Source organism: Microtus oregoni, unplaced genomic scaffold, assembly GCF_018167655.1.
Source record: "Microtus oregoni isolate MIOR12 unplaced genomic scaffold, Mior012 000017F_ref0000208, whole genome shotgun sequence".
Classification (NCBI taxonomy): domain Eukaryota; kingdom Metazoa; phylum Chordata; class Mammalia; order Rodentia; family Cricetidae; genus Microtus; species Microtus oregoni.
Window position 1 is genome coordinate 27,055,934 of NW_024543076.1, and position 25,507 is coordinate 27,081,440.

Here is a 25,507-nt window from a genome sequence, read left to right on the forward strand (position 1 = left end):
CCATGACTAGCTAGATTTGGAAAGTGTACAAAAGTAAAAGCTACACAAGTTTTACACAAACAGAAGACAGCACATTTCAACCTATGAGAGTCGATTCTCAACCCTTCCGGAATAGCCGTGGAAAGCCCCTCTCCCATTTGTGTGACTTCCTGCAGTCTTCGACTAGAAAACGCTTTTGGCTCTCAACATTTTCTCCCCTCATATTGTACTTAGCACACAAAGGCACTTCGGACTGTTATTTTACCAAGTGTGAAAAATGCACTTTCTTCCCTTGCAGGGAGCAGGATCCACAAAGCGTAACCTTCATGACTCTGTTCTTTCTTTGGTTTTGCAGCTTGAGAAATGGCGTATAACATACCCGACCAAAGACAGCGGACTATGTCAACAACAGGAAACACTCTGTATGAAGTTCTTGGTCTGCAGAAGGGAGCTTCATGTGAAGAAATTAAGAAAAGCTACAGGTATATGGAAGTTCAATGGGGAAAGGTCCTGTGCTACTGTTGGTAGTTTCTGGTGACTGGCAAGTTGTACCAAATTAAAGACATGAGCTTCTTGCCAAGGCCCAGTGTCTGAATTTCAGACTCATGTTTCCTGTTGTGTAACATCAACAGCTCATTATAGACAGGCAAAGCAGTGATTGTTGAAAGAACACTGTGTGATGGCCAGTCTGAGGAAAGCATAGTTAGACTCTAGCCTGGGGGAGTATGTCATCATGGAAGAAGGAAGGGCATCTAAGGTTAAACCCTGTGACATGACGTCACTACATCTGGTAGAAAGGCTTGTCACAAATGCTATACTGTCACTTACACTGTTGAGGCCTTTAGTGTTGACATTTTCATAGCTGACTTGTCTCTAATAGCTACTGTAGGGAAAAAACTGAAATATCATTTTACTCAAAGTTCTAAAAAATAAAAATACATATGAAGTATAAAATCACTGATTTTAAACTATCAAAAATGAAGATAATGTGCACCTATAATTTTACCTTAAAATAATTTTCATGGAGAGTTTGTTTCCTTCATTCCTTCCTGTCTAGATAAGACAGTAAAAGATGAAATTGAACTTGTCTACAGTTTCCACTCATCTTTCTTCCTCCTAATTCGTGTAATGAAAACGTCTTGGTGTTATTAAATATCCTGTTTTCATGCCTGTTACCTACAGGTATTCCCAACTTCTCTAGTCATTTTGTAAGCTATTATTTAGGAGGAAGTTCTTTTAGTTTCCCTCTATGTTTAACATCTTGTATATAAGTCACAATATTTATTTCCTGTTGTTTTCTAATTGAGGAATAAATTTATTCTCTTATAAGACAAAAATGAAGCAAAATGTGATCATTTTAATTAATGTCTTCTTGGTTTTACCTTGGACTGGTTTTTATGGAATTTAAACAATTTGAAATAGACAAATTATTAGTAATTTGTTATGTCTTTGTCATACTTGTCTTGGCTAAAAAGCCTCTCTTGAATATTTCAAAAATATCAGCTCTCCCACAATTAACATAAAATATCTTTGGGTGACACTAACCAAAGAAGTGAAAGAACCGTACGAAAAGAACTTTAAGTCTCTGAAAAAAAAATTTTTTTTCCAGAAAATGGAAAGATTGCCCATGTTCTTGGATAGGTAGGATCAACATAGTAAAAATGGCAGTCCTACTAAAATCAATCTACAGATTCAACGCAATCCCCATCAAAATCCCACACAATTTTTCACAGACCTTGAAAGAACAATACTTAACTTCATGTCCTGTACAATAAAGGAACTTCCGGAGGCATTACCATCCCTGACATCAAATTCTATTATAGAGCTACAGTAATGAAAACAGCTTGGTATTGACATAAAAACAAACAGGTTGACCAATGGAATTGAATTAAAGACCCTGGTATTGATCCACACACCTATGAACAATGATTTTTGATGAGCTAAAATTATACAATGGGTTAAAAAAAGCATCTAAGCATCTTTAACAAATTGTGCTGGCATAACTGGATGGCAACATGTAAAAAATGCAAATAGATCCATATCTATCCCCAAGCACAAAACTTAAGTCCAAATGGATCAAAGACCTCAACATAAATCCAGTCATGCTGAACCTCACTGAAGAGAAAGTAGGAAGTAGCCTTGAATGCATGGGCACAGGAGACCACTTCCTAAATATAACCCTAGTAGCACAGACACTGAGAGCAACAATTAATAAACGGGGCCTTCTGAAACTGAGAAGCTTCTGTAAGGAAAAGGACACAGTCAATAAGACAAAACGACAGCCTACTGAATGGGAAAGATCTTGAACTGATCTCCAAAATATATAAAGAACTCAAGAAACTAGACATAAATTACCAAATAAGCCAATTAAAAAACGGGGTACAAATCTAAACAGAGACTTCTCAACAGAAGAATTGCAAATGGCCAAGAGACACTTAAGCAAATGCTCAACATCCTTAGCCATCAGGGAAATGCAAATCAAAATGACTCTGAGATACCATCTTACAGCTGTCAGAATGGCTAAGCTCAAGAACACCAATGATCTCTGTGAATCTGAGGTCAGCCTGGTCTACAGAGTGAGTTCCAGGACTGGCTGCATAGCTACTGAGAAATCCCATCTCAAAAAAATCAAACAAAAACAAAAACAAAACAAAACAAAAAAAACTAAAAAACAAAAACCACCATATGGTAACATATGCTGGAGATGATGTAGAGTAAGGGGAACATTTCTCTATTGCTGGTGGGAGTGCAAACTTGAACAGCCTCTTTGGAAATCAGTATGGCGGTTTTTCAGAAAATTGGCAATCAGTCTACCTCAGGACCCAACAATACCAATCTGGGGCATATACCTAAAGGATGTACACTCGTAACACAAGGACATTTGCTCAACTGTGTTCATAGCAGCATTGCTTGTAACAGCCAGAACCTGGAAACAACCTAAATACCCCTCATCTGAAGAATGGATAAAGAAAATGTGGTACATTTACACAATGGAGTACTACTCAGCATTAAAAAACAATGACATCTTAAAATTTGCATGCAAATGAATGGGACTAGAAAAAAAAAAACATCCCGAGTGAGGTAACCCAGACCAAGATCTACAAACATGGTATGTACTCACTCATAAGTAGGTATTAGACACAAAGCAAAGGATAACCAGCCTATAGTTCACAACCCCAGAGAAGTTAGGTAACAAGGAAAACACTAAGAAATTTACATGGATCACCCTGGGAAGGGGAAATATACAAATTTTATGCCCAAATCTGTGAAGTTCCCACAATAGCCTACAAGGAAACTAAGTCCCGTATGTAAAAGCGAAGAGCCTTTATTTTAATCAAGTTTGCAAACTCAGTCTCTCCATGTCCAACATATTGGAATAACTGGAGAGTCCCGAGCTCAATTAGAATTGGGTTTTTATAGTAGTAAAGTTGGGGGTGAGGGGGTCTCTGAAGTTCAGGACCCCTGATTGGCTGACATTTGTCTAGGGGTGTCCTGGTGAGGTGCGCTGGCAGGTGATCCTATCTACAGTGTTTGGAATGTTAGGTATTCCCTTTGAATGGTCTGTTCTTGGGTAGGGGTCGGGTAATCTCAGCTTGTGGTTCTTTCCTGCTACCAGGTATTGCTTCAGGGTAAACTACTGAGACTCAGGCCTCTTATTAAATTTATTGAAAGCCAAGTTCTACTCTGGCAGGTGATAATGGTTGGAAATAAATAACTTCCTGTCCATACTTAGTTTATCATGGCTGGCCCCAACAACAACAACAACGCCTGAGAAAATCAGGAGAGTGGGTAGAAGGGAAGGTAAAAGGGGAAGAGGAAGGGAGGAGGAGAACATGAGAGGGAATAGGGGAAGGACAGTGAGGGGGTGAAAGGAAAGAGATATCCTGATTGAGGGAGTCATTATGGGGCTCTGGAGAAACAGCACTAGGGAAATTCCCAGGAATCCACAAGGATGACCCCAGCTAAGACTCTAAGCAATAGTGCAGAGGGTGCCTAAATGGGCACTAAAATTCTTAATGAAAAATTTAGAAAATTAAAAATATCAGCTCCTTTGTCCCTTTAGCACGTTTACGGCTTTGCTCTGACATTAAATCTTTGATCCTTCAGGCCTTATTTTGGTATGAGGAACGAGACAGCATTCCAGACTTGGTTTTACCAAATCACTAGCCCACCAATATTTATTGACTTCTCCAATTTCACCACTAATGAGGCCTCCTTTGGCCTTGAGCTTCACCACGTGGTGCACTATGGGAGCTTACGTAGTGATGGTCCTTCAGACGGCTATTTGGATCCAGTTTTATGAAGATGGAAGACTAAGACCAATGCAGATCTTCTAAAGCATATTTTTCTTGGTGTGCTAGGGACAGGGACGTCTTTACTGTTTGGTTTGGCACCGGAGCTTCAGACGTGTGCCGTGCAGTGGCACAGCCCACAGCCGATGAATGGCATTATTGGAACGTCACCAGATCTCTGGTTTGTGAGATGCTGGGGTCGGAAATCAGAGCAATTGCATTTTAGGTTTAATAACCACACAAATGAGGAGTTAAGAAGCTACATCAAACTTCCTTTCCATTCTTAAAGCTCAATTTACAAATGTGACTTTTAATTGCCTTTATTAATTTTGGAAGCTGAGATTTCAGGTCCTATTTTCATTAAGGCATTAATTATGCCGAGATGCTTGCAAGCTTAGTAATCACAGCATAAAGCCTTTTCATGTAATCAGTGTCTTGCCATTAATTTGGTTTTAATGTCAAACAAATATTATTTTTCAGCTGATTAGGGTACTAGCATGCTGCCCGGAGCGTCTACTTCTATCTAAATTAGACATTTGTATTCTGCAAGCTATTCAAAATGTAGGAGCAGGCTGCAAATCCACTGAGAGTATTATTCTTATATTCAGAGATGTGGGTTGAAGCGGTGACAACACAGGGAAATTAAAGGCCAGTGAAATGTAATAAAATTACCAACTGTTGATCCATATGCTGCTTGACCTCCAGTATAATCTTTGGTTGCCCTCTTGAGAACAAAATAAGCTAGGGAGTTTCTTCTTTTACCTTTATTCTTATTTTTGAATAGATATTAATATATCCACTGAGTTAAAATAAAAGCATACACATTCCAGGTTATCTCCTCAGGGGAAACAATATTATTAATTCCTTGCACACCTTTCTAAGGAGACATCATGACTATGTGAGCACATAGAGCTTCCAGACTGGGCAAAATGGAGCAGGATTACCTCTTCCTGCCCTTCCTGATACTCTTGGTGGCGATTCTTGAGACTGATACAAGAGACAACTAAAGAGAACCCTGACAGCTAGAAGGGGTGAACTGGCTGCTGACCTCAGGAACAAGGGAATAGCACAGCCACAGAGCATCCTATGACTCTTCCACTCCTTGCCCACCAGAAAATAACCTAGACAGGGTGTTTTCTGAGTTCCCACCTCTTCTTCCAGCAGAATAAACCCAGGTGACCTTAATCTTTCCCCCACCTGAACACTTCACCCAATAACCTGAGCCAAGCCCTTGCTAGATAGAAAGATTGTCGATTAAAAGTCCCTTGACATAAGGCTAGGGAAGCACTTTCAGGTCTGGAGCCTGAGACTCCTTCTTCCACTGAAGACTCCACTTGACAGAGGACAAGTGGAATTAGGAGGAAGCAAGACAAGAGCACTTTTGTCAGAAGAGGTTCCCTTCTCCCACCTAAAAGCATCAGCTTAAAGGAAGCCACTCCTCTCAGCTTCCCACGTACTATAAAGAAGGATGCCAAAAGGCTCATGGGAGGCCGGAGAGATGACTCAGCAGTTACGAGCATTGCCTACTCTTTCAGAAGACCTAGGTTCGGTTTCCAGAGGTCACGTGGGCACTCACAACTGTCTGTAACTCTAGTTCCAGGGGATCCAGCGCTCTCTTCTGGCCTCAGCCCCGTGCCAGGCATACATCTTGTACACAGACATACAGGTACATACATATACATAAACATATATATACACCCATGCACTAAAATAATAAAAATTTAAAAGAAGAAAGGCTTATTAGAGACAAACTAGTAAATCAAAATAGCACCATAAAGGCTCTAAAAATTAGATTCTTGTTGGAATCATCTGCAAAGGTAAACTGAGACCTACATGTTGAATCTAAGCAAGTTATGGAACCCAAATTCTCCTAAAGTTACAGTCACAATATCCAGATATGATTTAAATCACCTATCATAAAAAGAATTAAGAAAGTCATAACTTGAATGAGAAAGGTCTTCTCCTGACTCCCATCCTGACAGGAGACAGATACCTAAAGCCATAAGGCTGTGCAGAAGGACTTAGCCACGAGCTACAGATGAATTCATACAACTGAGAAGTGACAGAAACATTGCTAATGGGTCGAGCTGGGCAACAGTGAGAAAGACTCAGAACAGAAGCCCTGGATTTGAGGATGGAGCAGTAACATTTACCCAGGGGGAACAACCGAGAGAAATGAATTGAAAACAACCAAGTTTTAGGGATCTGTGGCTCAGTAAGAGGAGTCTCGGGTGGAGAGAAGAGAAAGGATGGACTGAAGGAGTGTTTGAGGAATTGAGGGCTGAATCTCAGGCAAAAGACATCTGGACGAACTTGTCACTAGTAGATCTACTCTTAGAGAACTTCATAAACTTGTACACACCCATACACACATGAACACTCACACACAATACATGCCACATACACAAGCACACACACAAAATTTAAAAAGAATTACTTCAAGAAGTTTTTCAAAATACTGGAAATAACAAAAGGAATTGTCATACCATCAAGAAGAAATGGAGAAAGTTGAAATCTGGCTAAAATAAGACTACCATCCCCATGAGATTCCTAAATTATGAACGACTGGGTCAAAAGTTACCCCACCCCGTGACACTCGTTGATCCTGAGTGGCAGTGAGATGTATATGCTTTACCAAAATCAGGAAACACTGAGACCAATCTAGTCACAGGCTGAGACTCCACCCCAGACTGCCGAGAAAACTGTAATAACACTGCAAATGATAAACATGTAATCCTAAAAGATGGTCAGATAGACCACAGAGAGACAAAAAGTAGAAAATGGGAGAAGAAATAGGAAACAGAAACAATACAAAGGAAGAAAAAATACCAGACTTAATCCTTAACATAAGATGCATGTCAGTAGCCAGTTGTACAGATCTCTTTTCATAAACAAATTCAGATATACTATCCATCCCATTTCATTCATTACATTTTAACAAAACAGCTCAGCAATGATCAACTCAAAAAGGCTTAGTCTTTTTTTTTTAAACTGCCATGATGCAGATGTCCTGTGACCTCACCTGTTTTCTGTGACAGTTGTGGTTTTAGTGTGACATGTGCCCCATGTTTCTTGGTGTGAAAAGTTAGTACTTAGCTATTGGCTCTGTCTTGGAAGGTTGTAGAGCTTTTAGGAGGTGGAACTTGGGTGGAGGAAGTGGGTCATTGGAGGTGAGCCTCAAGATTATGTAGTCTGACCCTACTTCCTGTTCACTCATTGCTTCCTGGGTTCAAATACAATGTAACCAGCCACCTCATACTCTGACCACCATGCTTAGCCTGCCTCGGTGGACTGTTTTCTACCACGTTGGGAGCCAAACTAAACTTCCGCTTCCTTCCATTGCTGTCTGTCAGGTAATTGCCCACTACATCAGAAAAAGTCAACTAATTGGGTAGTACCCTTCAAGGCGTGCTGTAAAACAGCATTTGAGCTTCTCATAAAGGGAACCCTATTGCCCCAGAAAGTGAGGGAGGGGTGGAAGAAATAAAAAATCTTCATTTCCATTTTCTTCCTAGTTATTGTGTGTTCTGATCCCAAATCCCCAGAACGAGGATTCAAAGAAGCCAGATAAACCACTTGCTTATTCAGTCCTGGTTGTTTCTGGTTAGGGATCTGAAGTTAAAGCCTCCCCTCTGTCATAAACCAGGCTGCCAATAAACAAGAACACGGGATCTCATTCTGTGGAGAGAAGAAGGAGAAATGTCCCCTAAGAGAGGTGCACAAAATTAGGAAGGGAAAATCTTGACACATTGGTCCATTATTCCTTTAGAGAATTACAAGTAGCTGCTTCGAAGACCTTCATAGTCTCTCCCATACCTGTGGAAAAATCCTTCTCAGGTCTGTAAAACGTCTTTTCCTTTTAATTTCTGAAATTCAGTCCTTCGTTTAGCAGCTGACCTCGTATAGTTCCCTACAACCTCAAAGGCAGGTGAGAAGGTGGCAAGAGGAAGGCTTTTACCGGGTCCCTCTGTCAGTCACTTAAGCTCTTGCCTTGCCGAGATTTTGTGGAAAGAAATGAGACCATTTTCTTCAAAGTAAGCGAAGCCCTTTTGTGTAAACGCACAATGGCAGCACCAGGTCCCATTGTGACTGAGCGAATGTCGCCACCATCCTTCCCAGGCTAAAATTAGCCCGCCATTTGGTGCGGCTGCTCAGAGTCCATTCATCCCGCTAGCACAAGGTGAATGTTCAGTCTGTATCTGAAGTGACATGTCACAGGAAATAAAACCCGTGGTGTCTCTTTTGTCATCCTCGGTAAGGAATAAACTGTCTTTATTTAAAAGCTCTGCGAACTTTTATAATTCCAAAGGTCATTTAATCCAATTCAATCTTTTTACTAAGGGGCAAAATCGTTTCATCCTTACCAGTGTTTGCAGGAGATGAGCACGATCTTATTCCACTGCATAGATGTCCTACCTGCTACTTAATGTATTGTTGGAAGGAGGCTCTATTCAAATGGTGGTACCCCCGGAATGTCAAAGATAATCTATCTTCCCCTCATTTGTTCTAACTTTAGCTTGTTTTGCCTTCTCAACTTAGTTTCCCTGAGTCAAGAGAGTTCTTCGGAAGTTCCTGAATGAAGCTAGTGAAAGTGGAGAGATGTTAGTAAAATGTGGGGTGGCTAGACAGCTGGGTATTTAACAGGGACTTGAAATGAGGAACTCAGGGATTTTGAAGAGACCATCTCAACTAACTCAAGGACCTGAGGTGCAGCTTCTACCACCTAAGTTATTCTTGGTGGTCCCTTCTGAGAAAGTGTACGGAACCAAAGAACCAGGTCATTCCCATCAGTGGTATCCTCCAGCCAAGTTTCCACCCTGCCAGCGACACCACTTTGTCAGTGGTTCCGTGGGTGTGTCTGTGGCCACTGTCACATCTGACCCCGGCTCTGGTCTGCCACCGCAGCTCCACTGTCAGCTGGACACAGCTGCCCCACATCTGTATGCATCACCCATGCACGGCAGGCAGTGGTGTTGCTTCCTGACAGCTCCCGGGGCTTCAGGTCCTCCGTTGACGTCTGGCCCAGAAGTCTAACCTAATATTGAGACCTGAGTCACTAATCCCTGGTGGTGGCCTGTGACACCGGGACGTATGGAGCTGAGTATAGGGACTGACTTCCTCCCCTTCTCTTATGTCCTGTTGAGCTCCCTAAGTGTCCGTGCTCCTTTTCCAGAGGACCTAGATGGGTTCTCAAGGATGAGCCAGAGACTAGGAGCTGGGCTGTTCTGTCCAGAATCCCAGTCCTCTCTGACATATGAACCTGTGCTCCTAGGTCAAAGTCATCATGCCTTGTTCTTTCTTTTAGATGGATTCTTTCCAGACGATTTCAGTCCCAGGCCGTGCTCACTCTGACGGGCGTCTTCAAGGCTGTCCCGCTGATTCTCCATGTACTCATTTGAAGGGAGCCCTGGTGTTGACTTAGATTTCTTTCTCAAAGGCCACTGCCCTGACTTTCCAAACATGACCTGATATGTCAGATTTCCAGCAGTGAGTGACGAAAATATATGCAATGATTCAAAGATGTCATCCACCCATAGTTCTGCAGTAAGACTAACTAAAATAGTTTGAACTGGGTAAACCTGCCAAATTTATCACATTAATGCTGCATTACTGATACTCAAAATGCATTGCTTTTTGAGATGAGAGTCCTTCTTTTCATTGACAACAATTAGCATGTAAGCATCCTAACTCCAAAGCTATTGGACTGTGGTTCTGTACCTCACAAATAGGAGAGCCAACGGAGCACTCAGAAGTCAGGAGTCAGTCTAGAGTCTCTGACAAGAGCAACAGCTGCCCACAAGCAAGTTTTGTTCATTATCCAACGAGCACTCACTGAACACCAACTACATGCTGGACTCTGGTCAAGATACTGAGAAAACAGCAGTAAACCGGATGAATCCAATACTTGCCTCATGCAGCCTGAATTCTGGGACAGCTCAGTAATAAACAAGGGAGACGTGCAGTATAAGAGATGCCAATCACCGTGGAGCAAAGCCAGGCGTGGCAGGAAGCGGGAGTGCTAGGCATAACCTGGCAAATGCCTATGCTCTTCCAAATGTCCTGCACGGATTTTCACACTAAAGTCTTCTAAGTGTAAAGTAGTGGCTAAGAGTACAAAGTATAAAGCTACAGAAGCCAGGACTTAAACTCTTTTTCTCAGCCTCATTTTTTGACTAATTTGGGATGGCTCCTGAGAATCCAATAAGATGCTAAATGCTAAGTGTTTCACCAGGTCTGAGAGAGAGTCAGATATGGACCTATTGAACAGCATCATCAGGCTCTGCCAGGACAGGGTGCAAGGGGACTCTCCTAGGAGCATACATGCTATCGTATTTTCAAATGTTTAGATTCCACTGAGTACATTAAAAGGTTGGGGACTGGTAAGGATGGTTCAGAGGCTGAGAACACTAGCTACTCTTGCAGAGGATCCCAGGTTCAGTTCCCACAGCCACATAGTGGCTTACAATGACCCACAACTCCAGTTCCAGAGTATCTGACACTCTCTTCTGATTTCCATGGATACCGGGCCTGCATGTGGTACAGATACATACATGCAGGCAAAACACTCACACATAATCTTTAAAAGAGTGCTACAGTTGCTAAGGCTATAACTCCATGGTGGAGTACTTACCTAGTAAGCGCAGCATTCCAGTTTGAACCCCCAAACCAAACCAAACAAACAAATAACTATATATTACAGCTATTTTATTTTAGCATGCTAGTGCTTATAGTATTGCGAAAGTCATAGTCTTTGCATGTTTAACTTTCACCTTTTTATACTAAATTAAAAATAATGAGCTTCTTGAATTTATTTTAAGGAATTACCAAGCAAAAAAAAGTTAGAACTCAATGGAAGAAGTTAGAGAAAGAAAGAAAAAACAAAAAGAAGAAGGAAAGAGAGACACAGCAGACTAGACCACTCCTGAATGGCTCTGAGGTGCCCAGCAGGTCTCCTTTCCTGTAAGGCAGAGCTCTTCCTAAACACCCCAACACTTGCTATCTTGTTCCACCAGGCACCTGGTCCACTTTTTCTTTTCTGCATCTCCCACCCCATCAACTTTCTTAAGGACAGACAGTGCTTCTCCCAGTGTGCTCCCAGCCCCATCCCAGTGCTAACATTCGCTAGATGAGAAACTGAAGTGATCAGCAAGTATATTTTGATTGTGTGGCTCTGCCTGCGCTCTCCTTGATTGTGTTTTTATTTTCGGCTCTTCAGAACCGTTTCTCAAATGCTATACTTAATCGTCTTGCTGGATGAGGAGTAATCAACTAACCCAGCACACGTAGATGGGGCAGACAGACAAGGAGAGGCCATGTCTTCTGTTTGGGACACAGTGAGAAGTAAATATGGGATGAAAGAAAGGACACCGAGTCAGTTTAGAGAACTTAAATTTAAGTATCCAGAATCTCAATGTGTTGATACAGTTGCTCACACCTGTACTAGTCCTACTGTTTGGCAGCAGGAGTTAGGAAGGATTTGAATTCAAGGGCAACCTAAATTACATAGTAATTTCCAGACCCTGTCTCAAACAACAGCAACAAAATCTTATATGTTACATAAATGTTAATTTAAAATGTTTCGATAGTTTGTGTGTGTGTGTGTGTGTGTGTGTGTGTGTGTGTGTGTGTATCTGTACTGTGTGCATGCAGGGGATTGTGGCGCTCAGCAAAAGGGCACTGGATCTCTTGAAACTTAAGTTGGTGGTAGTGAACCATCAAATTCATGCTGGGAGCCCAACCTGGTCTCCTCCAAGGGCAGTAAACAGCAGCTCTTCACTGCTGAGACACCTTTCCAGGCATAAATGTTACTTTATATTTACACGGGTGTTTATACTTTCAAGGTTATTCAGAATAAGATTAAGAAATTCAAAACACAACACGCGGTGGTAGCACACGCCTTTAATCCCAGCACTCGGGAGGCAGAGGCAGGTGGATCTCCCTGAGTTTAAGGCCAGCCTGGTCTACAGAGTGAGTTCCAGGACAGGCTCCAACACTACACAGAGAAACTCTGTTTTTGAGGGTGGGGGGTGGAAAAAAAAAGCAAAAGCAAAACACTAGGTGTCTGTGGCATACCTGGTACAAGAGCTATCAAAATTTCACCCACGGATTAAGAGATCACAGGAAGATCTAGTTCTTTCTTAGCTCCTCAGAAGACCGCCAAACGAAAGGAAACTGGTTTCACACATCACTTAAGCCCCTGTACTTTGGGGACCAGTTTAACCTCTTGTTGACAGGGCATCGAGTATCTGTGTTCACAAGCAGCAAGGAATTCAAACAAGGCTTCTGTTTCGTTCTCTGTCGTATGGAAGTTTCTGGAAAAACTATCCCAATTTCGAAGCTGTGAGCCTTCTGGGTGAACCAAAATGAGGCAATTGCCGGTTTGGCAAGGGGCAGGAAGAATACTGCTCTTTCTGGGCACTTCCTGTGGCAAGCCCAACCCGTGGTGCTTCTGCTCATTTTTATTAGCAATTACAGGTGAGCAGAGAGGCAGCCGTGAATAAAGAGTCTGTCAGGGGAATGCACAGCTAATAGAAGAATTGCAAATATTTACAAGGCAGAGCGATGATTCAAGCTCACAAGATTAATTGAAATTAATCTCTATCAGGCACTAATTTGTTTCCTGAGTTCTAAACCCTTCCACTAAGAAATATGTAAGGCTATGCTGGAGACGGTTTCCGGGTGGCTGCGTGGCCTCATGTCTTCGTCTTCCTCATCCTCTTGGCTCTTCTTGGAGCACCAACCTGTCCTTCCTTAGCACTTGGATCGTTACAATCAAGGCTTTTCCACTCCCTCAGTATTTATCCCATGTCTTGCGCTTCCTTATATAATATTGGGGGGCATATTTAATTTTTCATTAATATGAACCTTCTGTCTCGTCGTTCCCTCTCGTAGTGGTCTCACTGATTTTGTTCATTATGGAATGTGTATCTTGCTAAATTTGTTTTTTGCACAGTAAGCTCTTTAAAAGGAGGGTCTACGCATCTACATACTTGACGGCAAACCAAACACGAGAGGCTTTGGCAATCAGTAGAGATGAGCTGAGTTCATATTAACTAAAACCAAATGTTTGCCATCACTTATTCCTACCCCGTACACTTTGCTGTATTAAAATTAAGATTATATTCAGCTGTCTCTAACCTCTAGTGCAGATTTCTATCTCTGTCATACACTCTCTTCAAAACTCCTGACTTAATAGTAAAAATCTACTTATTTTTTCCATTATTTAATTGTAACCATCAGTTATATTTCCTGTGACTTTCTCTCTAGCATCTATCAAAGACCAGTTCATATTGAGGATACTCAAAGGAAAACCAGAAGGGATACACACAGCCATGCTCAATCACTATAGCAAGATTAATCAAAATGACGAGCGTTATGAAAAGCCCATGGTACACCAAGCACTGTGCTTCGTGACCTCCGTCCACAATTTTGTTTTGTCCTTCCTTATGTCTTCTTATCCTACCTGCTGATGTGAACAAACCAAGGTTTAGAAAGGCAGGCTAAGTGGATATCTCAGAGCCATGGGGCAGGTCCTGGCACATGGGTTGTCCCACCTCCTCTCCAGCTCTCTCTCTCCCTCCCCTCTCTCTCCCTCCCTCCCTTCCTTCCTCTGTCTCTCTCTCCTCCCTTCTCCCTCCTCTCTCTCTTGTTTATGTGGAGTACCCTTGCTCATGCAGGTTAGAGGAGTATGCCAGGTGCCCTGATTTGTCACCCATTGTCTTATTTCCAAAGTCTATCAATGAAACGGGAGCTAGGCTGGGGCCGCCATGCCCCAGAGAACCTCTTGTCTCCTACAACCATTCCTAGCTTTTTATGTGGGTGCTGGGGGAACTGCACCCAAGTCCTCAAACTTGAATATCCAGTATACTCACTCGCTGACCCATCTGCCCACTCCCTGCTTTACCTGCTGTGCTCTGGGTTGGAATATTTAGAAGGATTCCAGAGGGTTTTGAAGAGCACCACTGAGAGATGAGCCTCAGAGGAAAGAGCAAAGCTCAGTGCCTGGGAAGGAAAGTTGGGGACGAAGTTAAGGGTCCTTAAACTGCGATTTAAAGGCAACAAGAGGGATCTAGAGTGAGCCAGAGCCTCAGGTTCAGAAGAGGACAGGGAAATGGGTCCACTGTCAGCACACTCAGGCAATAGCTGCATACCTCCTAGGATCTATTTTTGCCCTGGATTCTAAGTAGCTTTTGGTGTTTATGGGGATGAGTTATACATGCAATAGTTACAGCAATAGATCTAGAAGGGAGCCTTTTGCATGATCTATGAATTTATGATCTATAAACGCCAGGGTGAAAATATAAGCAAATAAGTCTATGAAAAAACAATTCTTGTCTTCGTGAGAGCTCATGTAGTGGGCATCCAGCAAAATGTTCCAAAGTTAGATGGAAAGAATCGGTTGGCACCAGCAGCTGAGGGGACGATGGATCTGACCCACTGAAAACTATGCAAGATCCCTAAGTTTGTTTTGTCTGTCAGTTTGTTTTCAATGGTTGCTTTAGAGATAGGATCTTTCTGCAGAGCCCAGCTGTGCTTGAACTCACAATTCCCCAGCCGATGCCTCCCAAAAGATAGCATATCCTACCACACAGGCCCTGTCTGCTGGTATCGCTATTCTTGAAAGGGGGAAATAATAAAACTATACATCCAGTGATCTATTTTCTAGATAATTTACTGCATTTTATTATTAAAACTATCAGTAAATGGGAATGTTCAGGGAAATAGCCTGCTTCCTTATGGAAGTAACTGAAAATATGTCAAGAATTATCAGGATCCGATTTTGTGAACTCTGGAAACTAATGGAGTTCTTGCCAAAACTAAGAGGTTTTGTGTGTGAGGGTAGAGATGCATGTGGAGGCCAGAGGACAACCTTGAGTGTCATTTATCAGGCATGGTCCACTTCTTTTGATGAAACCACTGACCTAGGACACGCCGAGTAAGCTAGTGTGTGAGTTCCGGGGTTTCCCTAGTCCCCCTCTCAGGGCTAGGATTGCTGGTGGGCACCAGACAGACCCAGGTTTTGTTTTTGTTCTTGGTCAGCTCTGGGTGTACGTAGATTCTCCTGATTGCCAGGGAAGCACTTTGGAGACAGAGCCACTAACCACCTCAGCCCTGCAATCCAACCTTAGTGTGCCTTAGTGTCCTGTTTTTGAGCAGAGCTACAGGGCATCACTCCACTTCCCAGTGCTTGGCTGCGTGGGTAAATATTAGAGTGGAAAACAATCTTCATTACATTTCTCCTTGTCCTCATTCTGTACTTGTTCCTTGGGTCAACAATAGCTCTGAAGGAACCGCATGCCATTCCAGTTATCACTATCAATGATAGTGATATGATCAGGGGGGAAAGAATCTTATTTGCAAAGGAGTGGTCTTGGTTGATCTGTCTAGAGGCTTTCTGGAAGGCTTACTAGAATCTACCCAATCCTGCTAAGCAGTACCAGGAGGGGACATGGCTTGTGGAAACGTGTGCAGGCAACTAATTGTCATTGTATCCCTGGCCAATGGGAGGCAACATCTCTAAATATCACGGAAAGATGGTAGAGAATGGGATGAACTAGGGAATAAGGTTTCGGGAAAGCTGTGTCATGTCACGGTCCTCAGTAACCGGAAGCTATTCCCACGCCTGAAGTTGTGCTCACATTTACAGAAGACCCATGAAGGCCTTGAGCTCTCACTGCTGACTGATTTCTAGCTCTGTGCAAACACACTAAGGAGAGATGGAGTTGAAAGTTGTCTAGATGGGTATCAAACGTGTGACTCAGCACACGCAAGACTGCTTGCGAAGATGGCGAAATTTCTGGTGCCAGGTATATAAAGAATTCTGTATCTAATCTTGTTGATTATTAAGCCTGTGCATACAAACTTTATAAATTAGGTCAGAAATGTGCCTTTAACCAACAACTGTAACAACAACAAAAATCATGAGGAAGGAGACAATCTGGTTTGCTGAGTTGCGGCAAATATCCAGTTTGAAGCATTGAGTTTTCAAAATAAATGAGGTATGCACATAAGGAAGTAAGGCTTTGCGTGGGGGAGGCTGGGATCAAGCCAGAGGATCAGGAGGAGAGCTGTGAAATACCATCTTCTAGCTATGGCGTGGCTGCTGCCCACACAGACTTGCTCGAGGTCAAGCCAGTCAACGCGTCAGCATGGATGGGGAAAGGGTTCTTAAGCTCCAGCCCCAGCCAGGAGCTATTGCCAGCTGATGGCTGCTGAGGTAGAAAGAGTCGTTTTCTTTGGAGATGTGGCCACTTGCAGGTTGCCCATGCCCCCCTGCATGTTCCCACACCATGCGCACATGGTCAACACTAGTTGAACTCAGGGACAGTCATCATCATTATCATCATCATAAGAAATAACAACAACAGAGGACATAAAGTGGGAAGAGAGATGGTTGAAGGGAGGGTCCTGGGGGGAGGTCAAGGGAAGTAGTGGGTGTGGATATGTTTGAAATGATTGTATATTATGCATGAAAATTTCTAAGAGTAAATTAATCTTTTTTTAAGTCAAAGAAAGGATACCTCAGGAAGCTTGACCATGAACATAACAACAAAACAAAAACTCTAAATTAGCTAATTCAAATTTATGTTGAAGAAAAATAGTATCTAAAGAATGAAAGGAAAGGGTGAGAATAAGGAATCATCAATTAGAGAATGTCAATAAAGAAACAAAAGTCACAAAAGGACACAAACAGAAATTCTGGGATTGAAAATTCAGTCACTCCAGTGAAAAGGCAGGAGGAAGAGTTGACGGGAGATTGGAGACGCAGAAGAAATGCTCAAGCACCTCAAATGCAGGTTAAGATTACGCAAACAAAGCCGGGCGGTGGTGGCGCACGCCTTTAATCCCAGCACTCGGGAGGCAGAGGCAGGTGGATCTCTGTGAGTTCGAGACCAGCCTGGTTTACAAGAGCTAGTTCCAGGACAGGCTCCAAAACCACAGGGAAACCCTGTCTCGAAAAACCAAAAAAAAAAAAAAAAAAAAGATTACGCAAACAGATGAAGAAAAATTAAGACTCAGAGAGACTGCTGGGCACCAGGCCTCACACCTGCACACAAATGTCGAGTGTGTGAACCTGTTTCCTGTGTCACTCTCCCACGGGGCACACTCTACTTCTCTGTGCAGGCTAGGCTCTCCTGCAGGAGTTCATCCTCTGAGCTGGGCAATGACAAGCAGGGTGGACAGCTGAACAGAAAAACAAACGTGCAAAGATGAAGAGAGAATGCAGGTGTAAGGACAGGGACCCGGCTATGGGGATACACTAGGCAGAAATGGGTCTCGACAGCCACAAGTGTGTCTGCACCACTGCGGTCACATCAGAAGTGTGCAAGCTGCGTGCGGAGGATGTGGAGGGGCAGGAGCAGTCCATGGCCCGATGTGGAAGTTTGAAGTGAGAATGTGGGTGGACCATTGGCTTTCAGATTGAATATGTCATTGCACCATTTATAAGAGTAAACCAGCCGTCAGTTCTCACATCAGGTCAGACTGGTAGCTTTATGCTACAATTATAAATCAGAAAATAAATTTTATCTACAGAAGCACAACAAATTAAATTTCCAATAAGATAATAGCAAAACTACAAAACCAATGGTTCTCTGACTTCGGTGCCTAGCTGAATCGACTGTGTGACTTTACAACCGTGCGAAACTCCAGACCTGCAGAAGCAGAAACCCTAAGGTCAGGGCCAGCATGTGTGTGTCTCCTACACAGTACCGCTTCACACATGACTCCGAGCCATAGATGTTGAAAATTCTTAGGATCAAGGAGAAATGATAGACCCACAAAGGTTGCCAGTCTGTTCTTGGTCCCTTCTGAGAGATAGTCCTCATCTGGTTTAGGGTAATGAGAACAAACTTTTTTGGTTATGTCCTCTCTCAAGTCAAGATTCCTGGAATCTGGGTTATTTGATGGTCCATCTTATTCCTCCTTCACCCACCTGTAGTGCCCTGGCCACTTGGCACGAAACACAATGCTTTTGCCAAACTTGGCTGCAAAAGCCCCTCATACGCCTTGCCCCTACTTTCCCATTCTAGCCTCCTAAACCAAGACCAGGAAAAAATTGAAGAGACATTTAGGAAGCCTAGTGAAGAGAAGAGCAGTCATCAAACATGGCAAAAGGTCAAGTACAAGAGGGATAAAAATAAGCCTGCGAGTTTGCATCCGAAGTGTCATAGAAGCGAGCATGAATATGAGAGAGAGCTGAAAATAGAAATCAGGCTGCGGTGGGCTGGAGGGGGAATGGACAGTGAAGAGCGACCTTTCCATGGAAACGGGGCTTTGTGGAAGTGGTATGGTGAAGGGGAAGAGAACATTTATAAACAAGGGGAAACCCGAGGAAGCAGGGCCTGACAGTGTGGGTCTGTAATCACAAGAGGGCTAAGGCACGATGACCAGGAGTTCGAGGCCAGCCTGGGATGCACAGTGAGTTCAAGGCTAACTTGAGTAACTTACTGAAACCCTATCTCAGAATACAAAGATAAAAGGGGAGCCCCTGGGCTATAGATGGGTAATACACACTTACCTAGACTTTAAGACACAAGCTAGGCAATTCTAGATTAGTGTCTAGACCTTAAAATGTGCACTAGGCAGGTTCTGTTGCTGAGGAGGAGGGACCAGTAGAGATAGTATGGAAAACACCAAAGTTGGGAGCGGAAGCCAGAGATGCTTTAGGACTCACTCAGGTGAGCCGAGAGGACAACACGCTGAGAGGAGGGGAGACACTAGTGTAACCCCTCAGAACTGTGGAGGTGGAAGAGTGTGAATTGTTTCTTCCTGACAATCTTTTCACACTTCCTGAGTCAGAGGTGGGTGTCTGTTGAAAAAGGGTGAGGGAATTGAGGGGAATAGAGGTCTGAACATCTTTTGTGGGGACATGAGGAGGAGTTTAGTGAAGTTGAATATTGACAGGAGAATCTCACGGGAGACTAGCCAAGGGAGAATTGTTGACTTTTATCGCTTGTTGTTCACAGGGTTGTGAAATCTTGTCCAACGTTGCTGCTAAGCCTAGAAATAGAGGCTGTGGCCCCAGTCATCTTCTTGGGGAGATGGCAGAAAATTGTTTGAGGAATTTGGTAGGGCTTGAGAAGAATTCCAGTGTATGTCTATGATGCTCAGAGATCAAATCAACAAGACCTCCAGTATGTAAGAAAAGGTCCTGTTGTGTTTTAAAAGGGCGTTGTGGGATGGGGGGCAGTTTGAAATGAGAGCTTGACCCAGCGTTGCATGAGAGGACAATGGTGTGTGTTTTTGCACCGAAGGGTTTTGAAGAAGAAAGGCTGAGAGGTTTTGTGTGCTGCCAGCTAGGCCAGCTACTGACACTAGGACCCACAGGGAGCCATGCGCTCACTCCCTATCACTGCGGCTCAATCCAGAAGGGAGCAGCACTCTCAGCGTGCTGAGCACTCTCGCTAGTACTGGTGGGAGCTGCAGGTGGAAGCAGAAAACACGGGTGCCAAGCTGAGGAGGAGGTGCACTGATCCCTGTCTCCTCCATCCTAGTGTTCTTGACCCTTGGCAGTCACAGTTCAGCGAAGCTTGTTGGCCTGAGAAAAGAATGTCTTTTCCTTCTAGATAAGGGTGAAGTTAGAGGCCCAGAAATTGTCGGGGGCTTGTTCCATTTACAGAGGTAGATAAACCTATGCAACCATCAGACTCTCAGCAAGCTGAGGCGGGGACAAGGGATTATTATAAACAGCATACCGAGATCTTAGCGGCATCTGAAGTTCAGGGCCCCTTTCTCAGATTAGCAGTTCCACATTCACCGTAGAAAGAAGCTTACAGAATTGGGCACACATTTATCTAATATGCTGGTGTCGATACTCCAGTGTATTATATTTTACCAGGGAAAGTAAGATCTAGGTCTGAGAATGCCATAGAAGAACAACCAGCAAACTGTAGCCCAGTACCCCCAATAGGCATTTGAACTTTTGGAAAGCCTAAGTTAAACTGCTCATGATTTAAAAGATCATGAACATCTCAGACACAACGGCACCGCCATCTCAGCTGCCGCTAGAGGGCAGCCCTTGACTCCTGATACAGTTCTACAGGAAAGAAGAGACCTCTCAGACACAAATGACTTTGGCTCCTTCCTGTCCTTGTCTCCTACCACATTGTCAGACTCTCAAATGTGACTGTGGATCCCGCAAAACTAGGGCACCTGCTTTAACAGTAGTGGAGCGGACCGCTCAGCCATCGCGTCTGCGGGGAAGTCGCAGGGCTGTGTATGTGGCTTCTAGCCTGCCCCGGCGGCTCCTGATGGTCCAAACACTTGAGTTATGCGTCACGGTAGCAGGTGCTCCAGAAACCATCACACAGCAGGGGTGTGTTTGGCATCTGTATCTGCTCAATACTAAGCCAAACAGCGCCCTGGCCTTTCTATTTTGTCCTTATGATGTCCTTATACTGCTCGGGTCCCATGGTGCCTGATTGCCTGAAGCCTTCTCATTCCAGTCTCTTACCAGCAGTCCATGGCAGTAAACCTTCTTGTGTCTAGGGCTGTTGACCAGGCTGCAGCGCATAATGTGCTTGGATGGGGTTCTGGGAGTTTGAGAACCAAACAAGGGAAGATATGGCCATGATAGGTAGCCAAAGCCGTTGACTGCTTGGTACTTGGACAAGACTGTGCCTGAAACAGTCCTTCCCGTGCGAGTTTCACAAGCTAACAGCTAGGGGAGCACCATGCTGAAAGACAAGGGCTAGGGAACCCCAAGGGCAGAGAGGGTCAGAAAGAACAATTTCACTCAGCCCACAGCAGAGTCACTGGTCAGAGAACTCCACCAGGCCTTGGGGCTGAGACTCAAAGCCCGGTGGTGTCAATGGCCAACAGATGCCCGGGAGTTCTTGCAGGAAGTGCAAAATAGGAAGGCTCTAAGTGGCTAAAAGGCCGCTTGTTTGGGCTATTTTTAAGATAATTGGATGTATAAAAATTTGCCTTTGGCTTTGGCAGGCTTTGAGCTAATGGGTCTCAGCTGCAGTGAAGGAAGAGCCAGGGGCCAACAGGCAGGCAAGGAAGTTCTGCAATTAACAAAGAGTTGGAAGAAGATAATCCAGAAGTTCCTGGCCATCCCTGGCTAAGTAATCCCTACCGGTTCTTCTCCCTGCCAGTGAGAGAAACAGGAAGAACTGAGAGGAAATAAGTGTCTTGGAAGCACTTGAGAGGGAAGAGCTCCTGACCACACCATGATCTGAGGGGAGAGAGGCTGTGTGGCTGAGAAGGCGTCAAAAGAGAAAAAACTGCCTAAAGGTCCCAAAGATGGGAACTCTGAAATTGTATTGAGACTCTAGAGTACACAACCCAGGAAGAAACCATCTGTGGTTGGAACACCATTGTTAGACCTTAGTAAAGTTGACCCCGCGGTGACTTCTTGAATCAGGGCTAGGGCTCTGAGTCCTTTTCACCAATGTGTCAGAAGTGATGGTGTGGTACTGGTTATCCCAGAATGTGAGAGGCAGAGGCAGGAGGATCAGGAGTTCAAGGCCATTCTTGACTACCTACTGAGTTTAAGGTCAGCCTGGGCTATGAGTGAGTTTACCTAAAAACAGAAAAACCATGTACAAAGTTTCAAATCTTGAGATGGCCTGCCTGCTTCTATTTTGCAATCTGGTTTACACGAACACTTTAGGAAATCTGACTTCTCTAATAGAGTCCTCTTCAGTCTGTGGGAAACCACATGGAGGGGTACTCAGCTGAACTGCCCAGGAATGGCAAGGAGAGCTGAGAACGACTGTTCCCAGATAGTCCTGTCTGACTATAAGATTGTAAGTAGATAAAGTACTAGTGTTCTAAGGGCATTAAACTTTAACCCCTTTTGTAGGCTGCTAGAAGTGGGTCATCGAAGCAGCACTATGGGCTACCCCTAAACTTTTTGATACCTCTGTCATGAAGACAATCTTGATTTGTTATGTTGGGTAAAGGTGGTCCCCCAGATGTCTAGAAGTAGGCTGTGAAACGCTCTGTGGTGTAAGAGTACAAATTGCTTCTGACGATATTAATTTTAATTAAATTATTTCATATTATCACACAGAAATTATAAAAGGCAAGACAGCAGAGTTAGAAGTGAGGTAAGGGGACCATGGGAGCTTCAGATGTTCGAATTAGCAGATGTGGATTTCAAAACAACTATGATTAAAAGGATGAACGACAAGAATGAGAGTTTGCACTGAAAGTCTCCACAAGTTATGAATTTTATCACATTTATGCTGAAATACAGAAGACCCAGATTGCCCAGAGAACTTTGTTACCTGTGCTGGATGCTGAGCCAGGAACTCACTTTCCCGCCATATACTCTGCCCACCTGGAGCAGAACTGCTCTCTAAGGTGCCGAGAGATGACTAAGTCAGTCAACGGGATATCACGGATTCCAGAAATCTAGAGATGCCGGGCAGTGGTGGCGCACGCCTTTAATCCCAGCACTCGGGAGGCAGAGGTAGGCGGATCTCTGTGAGTTCGAGGACAGCCTGGTCTACAAGAACTAGTTCCGGGACAGGCTTCAAAGCTATAGAGAAACCCTGTTTTGGAAAAAAAAAAGAAATAAAGAAAGAAATCCAGAGGAAGAATCATTAAACAATAGTATTCCCCTAAAGATACCATCATTAACAATGCAATAAAGGAGTAAATGTGTCAGTATAAATAACCGGCAAGCTTCATATGCTGTACAAAGAGAGTATTTTCTTAGATACTATAAATATTTTAAAAGCCAAACTAAGGATTTAAAAAACAGAAATATACCATTTCCAAAAGTCTCTTTCTATATGTAGTTATATATAATATATGATCAGTTTTATCGTAAATCGTATTATACATATATGAATATATGAATGCATATAAAACATATAGATAGAGATATAGTTTATATACGCGTAGACAGACTCAAAATGACAAACATTAAAATGCTCATTCATCCCAGATGCCAGGGAAAGAGTTTTCTGTATCTTCACTTGGGCCTCCCTGTAGTTGGAGGCTACTTGTTCATCTCAGCTGCCCAGAACCAAAATAACCACACAGAAACTATATTATTTTAAACACTGCTTGGCCCAATAAGAAGTTAGAGCTATTAACTTCTTATTGGCTAACTCTTACATCTCAGTTTAACCCATTTTTAATAATCTGTGTATTGCCATGAGACTATGGCTTACTGGGTAAAGGTCCCGTCATCTGTCTCCCGCAGGCTACATGGCTTTTCTCTGGCTCTGCCCTCTTTCTCCCAGCATTCTGTTTAGTTTTCCTGCCTACCTCTATCCTTTTGCCCTATTAGGCCAAGCCAGTTTCCTTTATTAATTAACCAATCCTATTCACAGAATACAAAGGAGAATCCCACATCACCTCCCCAGAATCCAAGACAGCACAGGGGTCTTGATTCTTTGCTATCACATACAGCTTCACAAACTATTCCATGGTCACATGATTTGTAGGTTTCTAATTCTGCAAACTGCTTATGGTAGCTCACCTTTGTAGATCTCAATCTCACCATAGGTAACCTTCTCTAGAAAACGGATCTTTCTCTAACATAGTCTCAGGTTTTACTCTTTATTATAGCCTGGTCTATATTTTTCTTTTTCTTTCTTTCTCTGCTCCCCCCCTTTTTGGGTTTTTCTGTGTGTAGCACTGGCCATCCTGGAACTCACTTTATAGACCAGGCTAATCATGAACTCATAGAGACCTGACTGCCTCTGCCTTCTAAGTGCTGGGATTAACAGTGTGCTCCATCACCACCCGGTGGTACTATATTTTTCTAATTAAGTTTTCTAATACACAATAGTTTTATCAGTTTTTCTGCTCTCCCAATCCTCCCTGCCTAATTTCATGTTTGTGTACTACCCCTACCATGCAACACATTCTCTCTCTCTCAAAAAAAAAAAAAACCAAACTCCCCGCACAAAAAGAATCAAAACAAAAACGAAGTCCAACACAGTTTTAAAAAAAAAGATGTCTAAACAAAACAAAATAAAACAAGAAGCTCAGGTGGCGCTAGCTGTCACCCAGTTGGCTCTACCATGGGGGTAGTTTTAACAGTTCTAGAATACAGGAAGAAATCAGTGGCTCCATCTCCTTTACAGCAGTGTGCAGGTAGATTTATGCAAGATCAGAAAGGGCACAAGTTTTGTGGTCCAAAAGAAAATAACGTATCTTTGAAATGATAAGCAGCAGAAAGAAACTGAGGAAAGAGAGACATGCATCAAGCATGAAAAAGGCAGCTGGAGACACAGCGTGCCACAGTGGAATGTGGCTTCAGACTCCCCAAAAGTTCTCCTCTGACATTCCAACCTATGGAGGGAGAGTGGGGGTAATCAGCCAGGGTCTGCCCAGGAGACCCAAGGCCGGTGAGAGCAGGAAGTAGGTCTCATCTGAGAGTGTTAGCTGTAGCCTATGTATCTCCCTTCTGGGGCACTTTTAGAAAGCAAGAGAGAGTTGGCAATGAAGGCTCACATTCTAGTTGAATACCATGCCATTTTTACATGTAAAATTAGTAATGGCAAGAAATACCTTTAACACAAACAGGTGATTACTCCATTTAAACGTAGTCCAAGCTTTCCTCAACCCTTGAGTCCACTACATGTTTGCTTGCTCTGTAGATAATTCCCAAGAAGGTGGGACACTCAGTGACTTCATGACTTCACCTGCTTGAGCAGTTGTGTAATTTTGGCAGCTGTCCCTGCTTTGCCATCTGTGCCAAGGAATCGCAGAGCCAAGAGTGTCTGCCAAGAGGAGTCAAAACACCGCTGACAACCAGGGCTTGGACTTGCTACAAATGGAGGCAGTCCAGCTCTCCAAATCAGCCAATGCCATTGTTAAAGGAGCATGATAAATGGATTGCATCTGCACTTGTGAGCTGACAACGGTCCAACAGGGTGAAAAATGACAGGAAGCCAGGCTTCTGGCATAGTCTGCGGAGGGTGTGCAGTGTTCCACTGAAGCCTGGCAATGAGGCAAGGCATAGCAGAACCATTTTCCAAGGAATATTTCCCTTCTGGGCAGAGGCCATAGCCCTTCCATTTGGTTGGATAACATGTGGTATCTTGGGAACTAACCTGGAGAAACTGCACACAGTGAGAAGTGCAGAAATACTATGCCTTAAAGACACAAGTGCCTGAAGCATCCACTTAAGAGACATAGACAATGAGCACTGTACTTATTCTGAGGACGTTTCTTCCATTTTCTCCAATGCCCTCTGGCTCAGTAACAGGTCATTTAAGGCAACAAAACCTGAATTTCCAGATGTTCCAAAAGAACAAAGAGCT

General features: G+C 43.5%; 1 protein-coding gene across 1 annotated transcript in view; it reads left to right on the forward strand.

Annotated features, from left to right (window-relative positions):
• The first annotated feature begins 342 nt into the window (after positions 1–342).
• Positions 343–25,507, forward strand: part of Dnajc5b (DnaJ heat shock protein family (Hsp40) member C5 beta) — a 46,224-nt gene continuing 21,059 nt past the window's right edge. The window contains exon 1 of the mRNA XM_041667887.1: positions 343–461. Coding sequence (XP_041523821.1) covers positions 343–461 — 119 coding nt within the window. The remainder of the gene's footprint in view (positions 462–25,507) is intronic.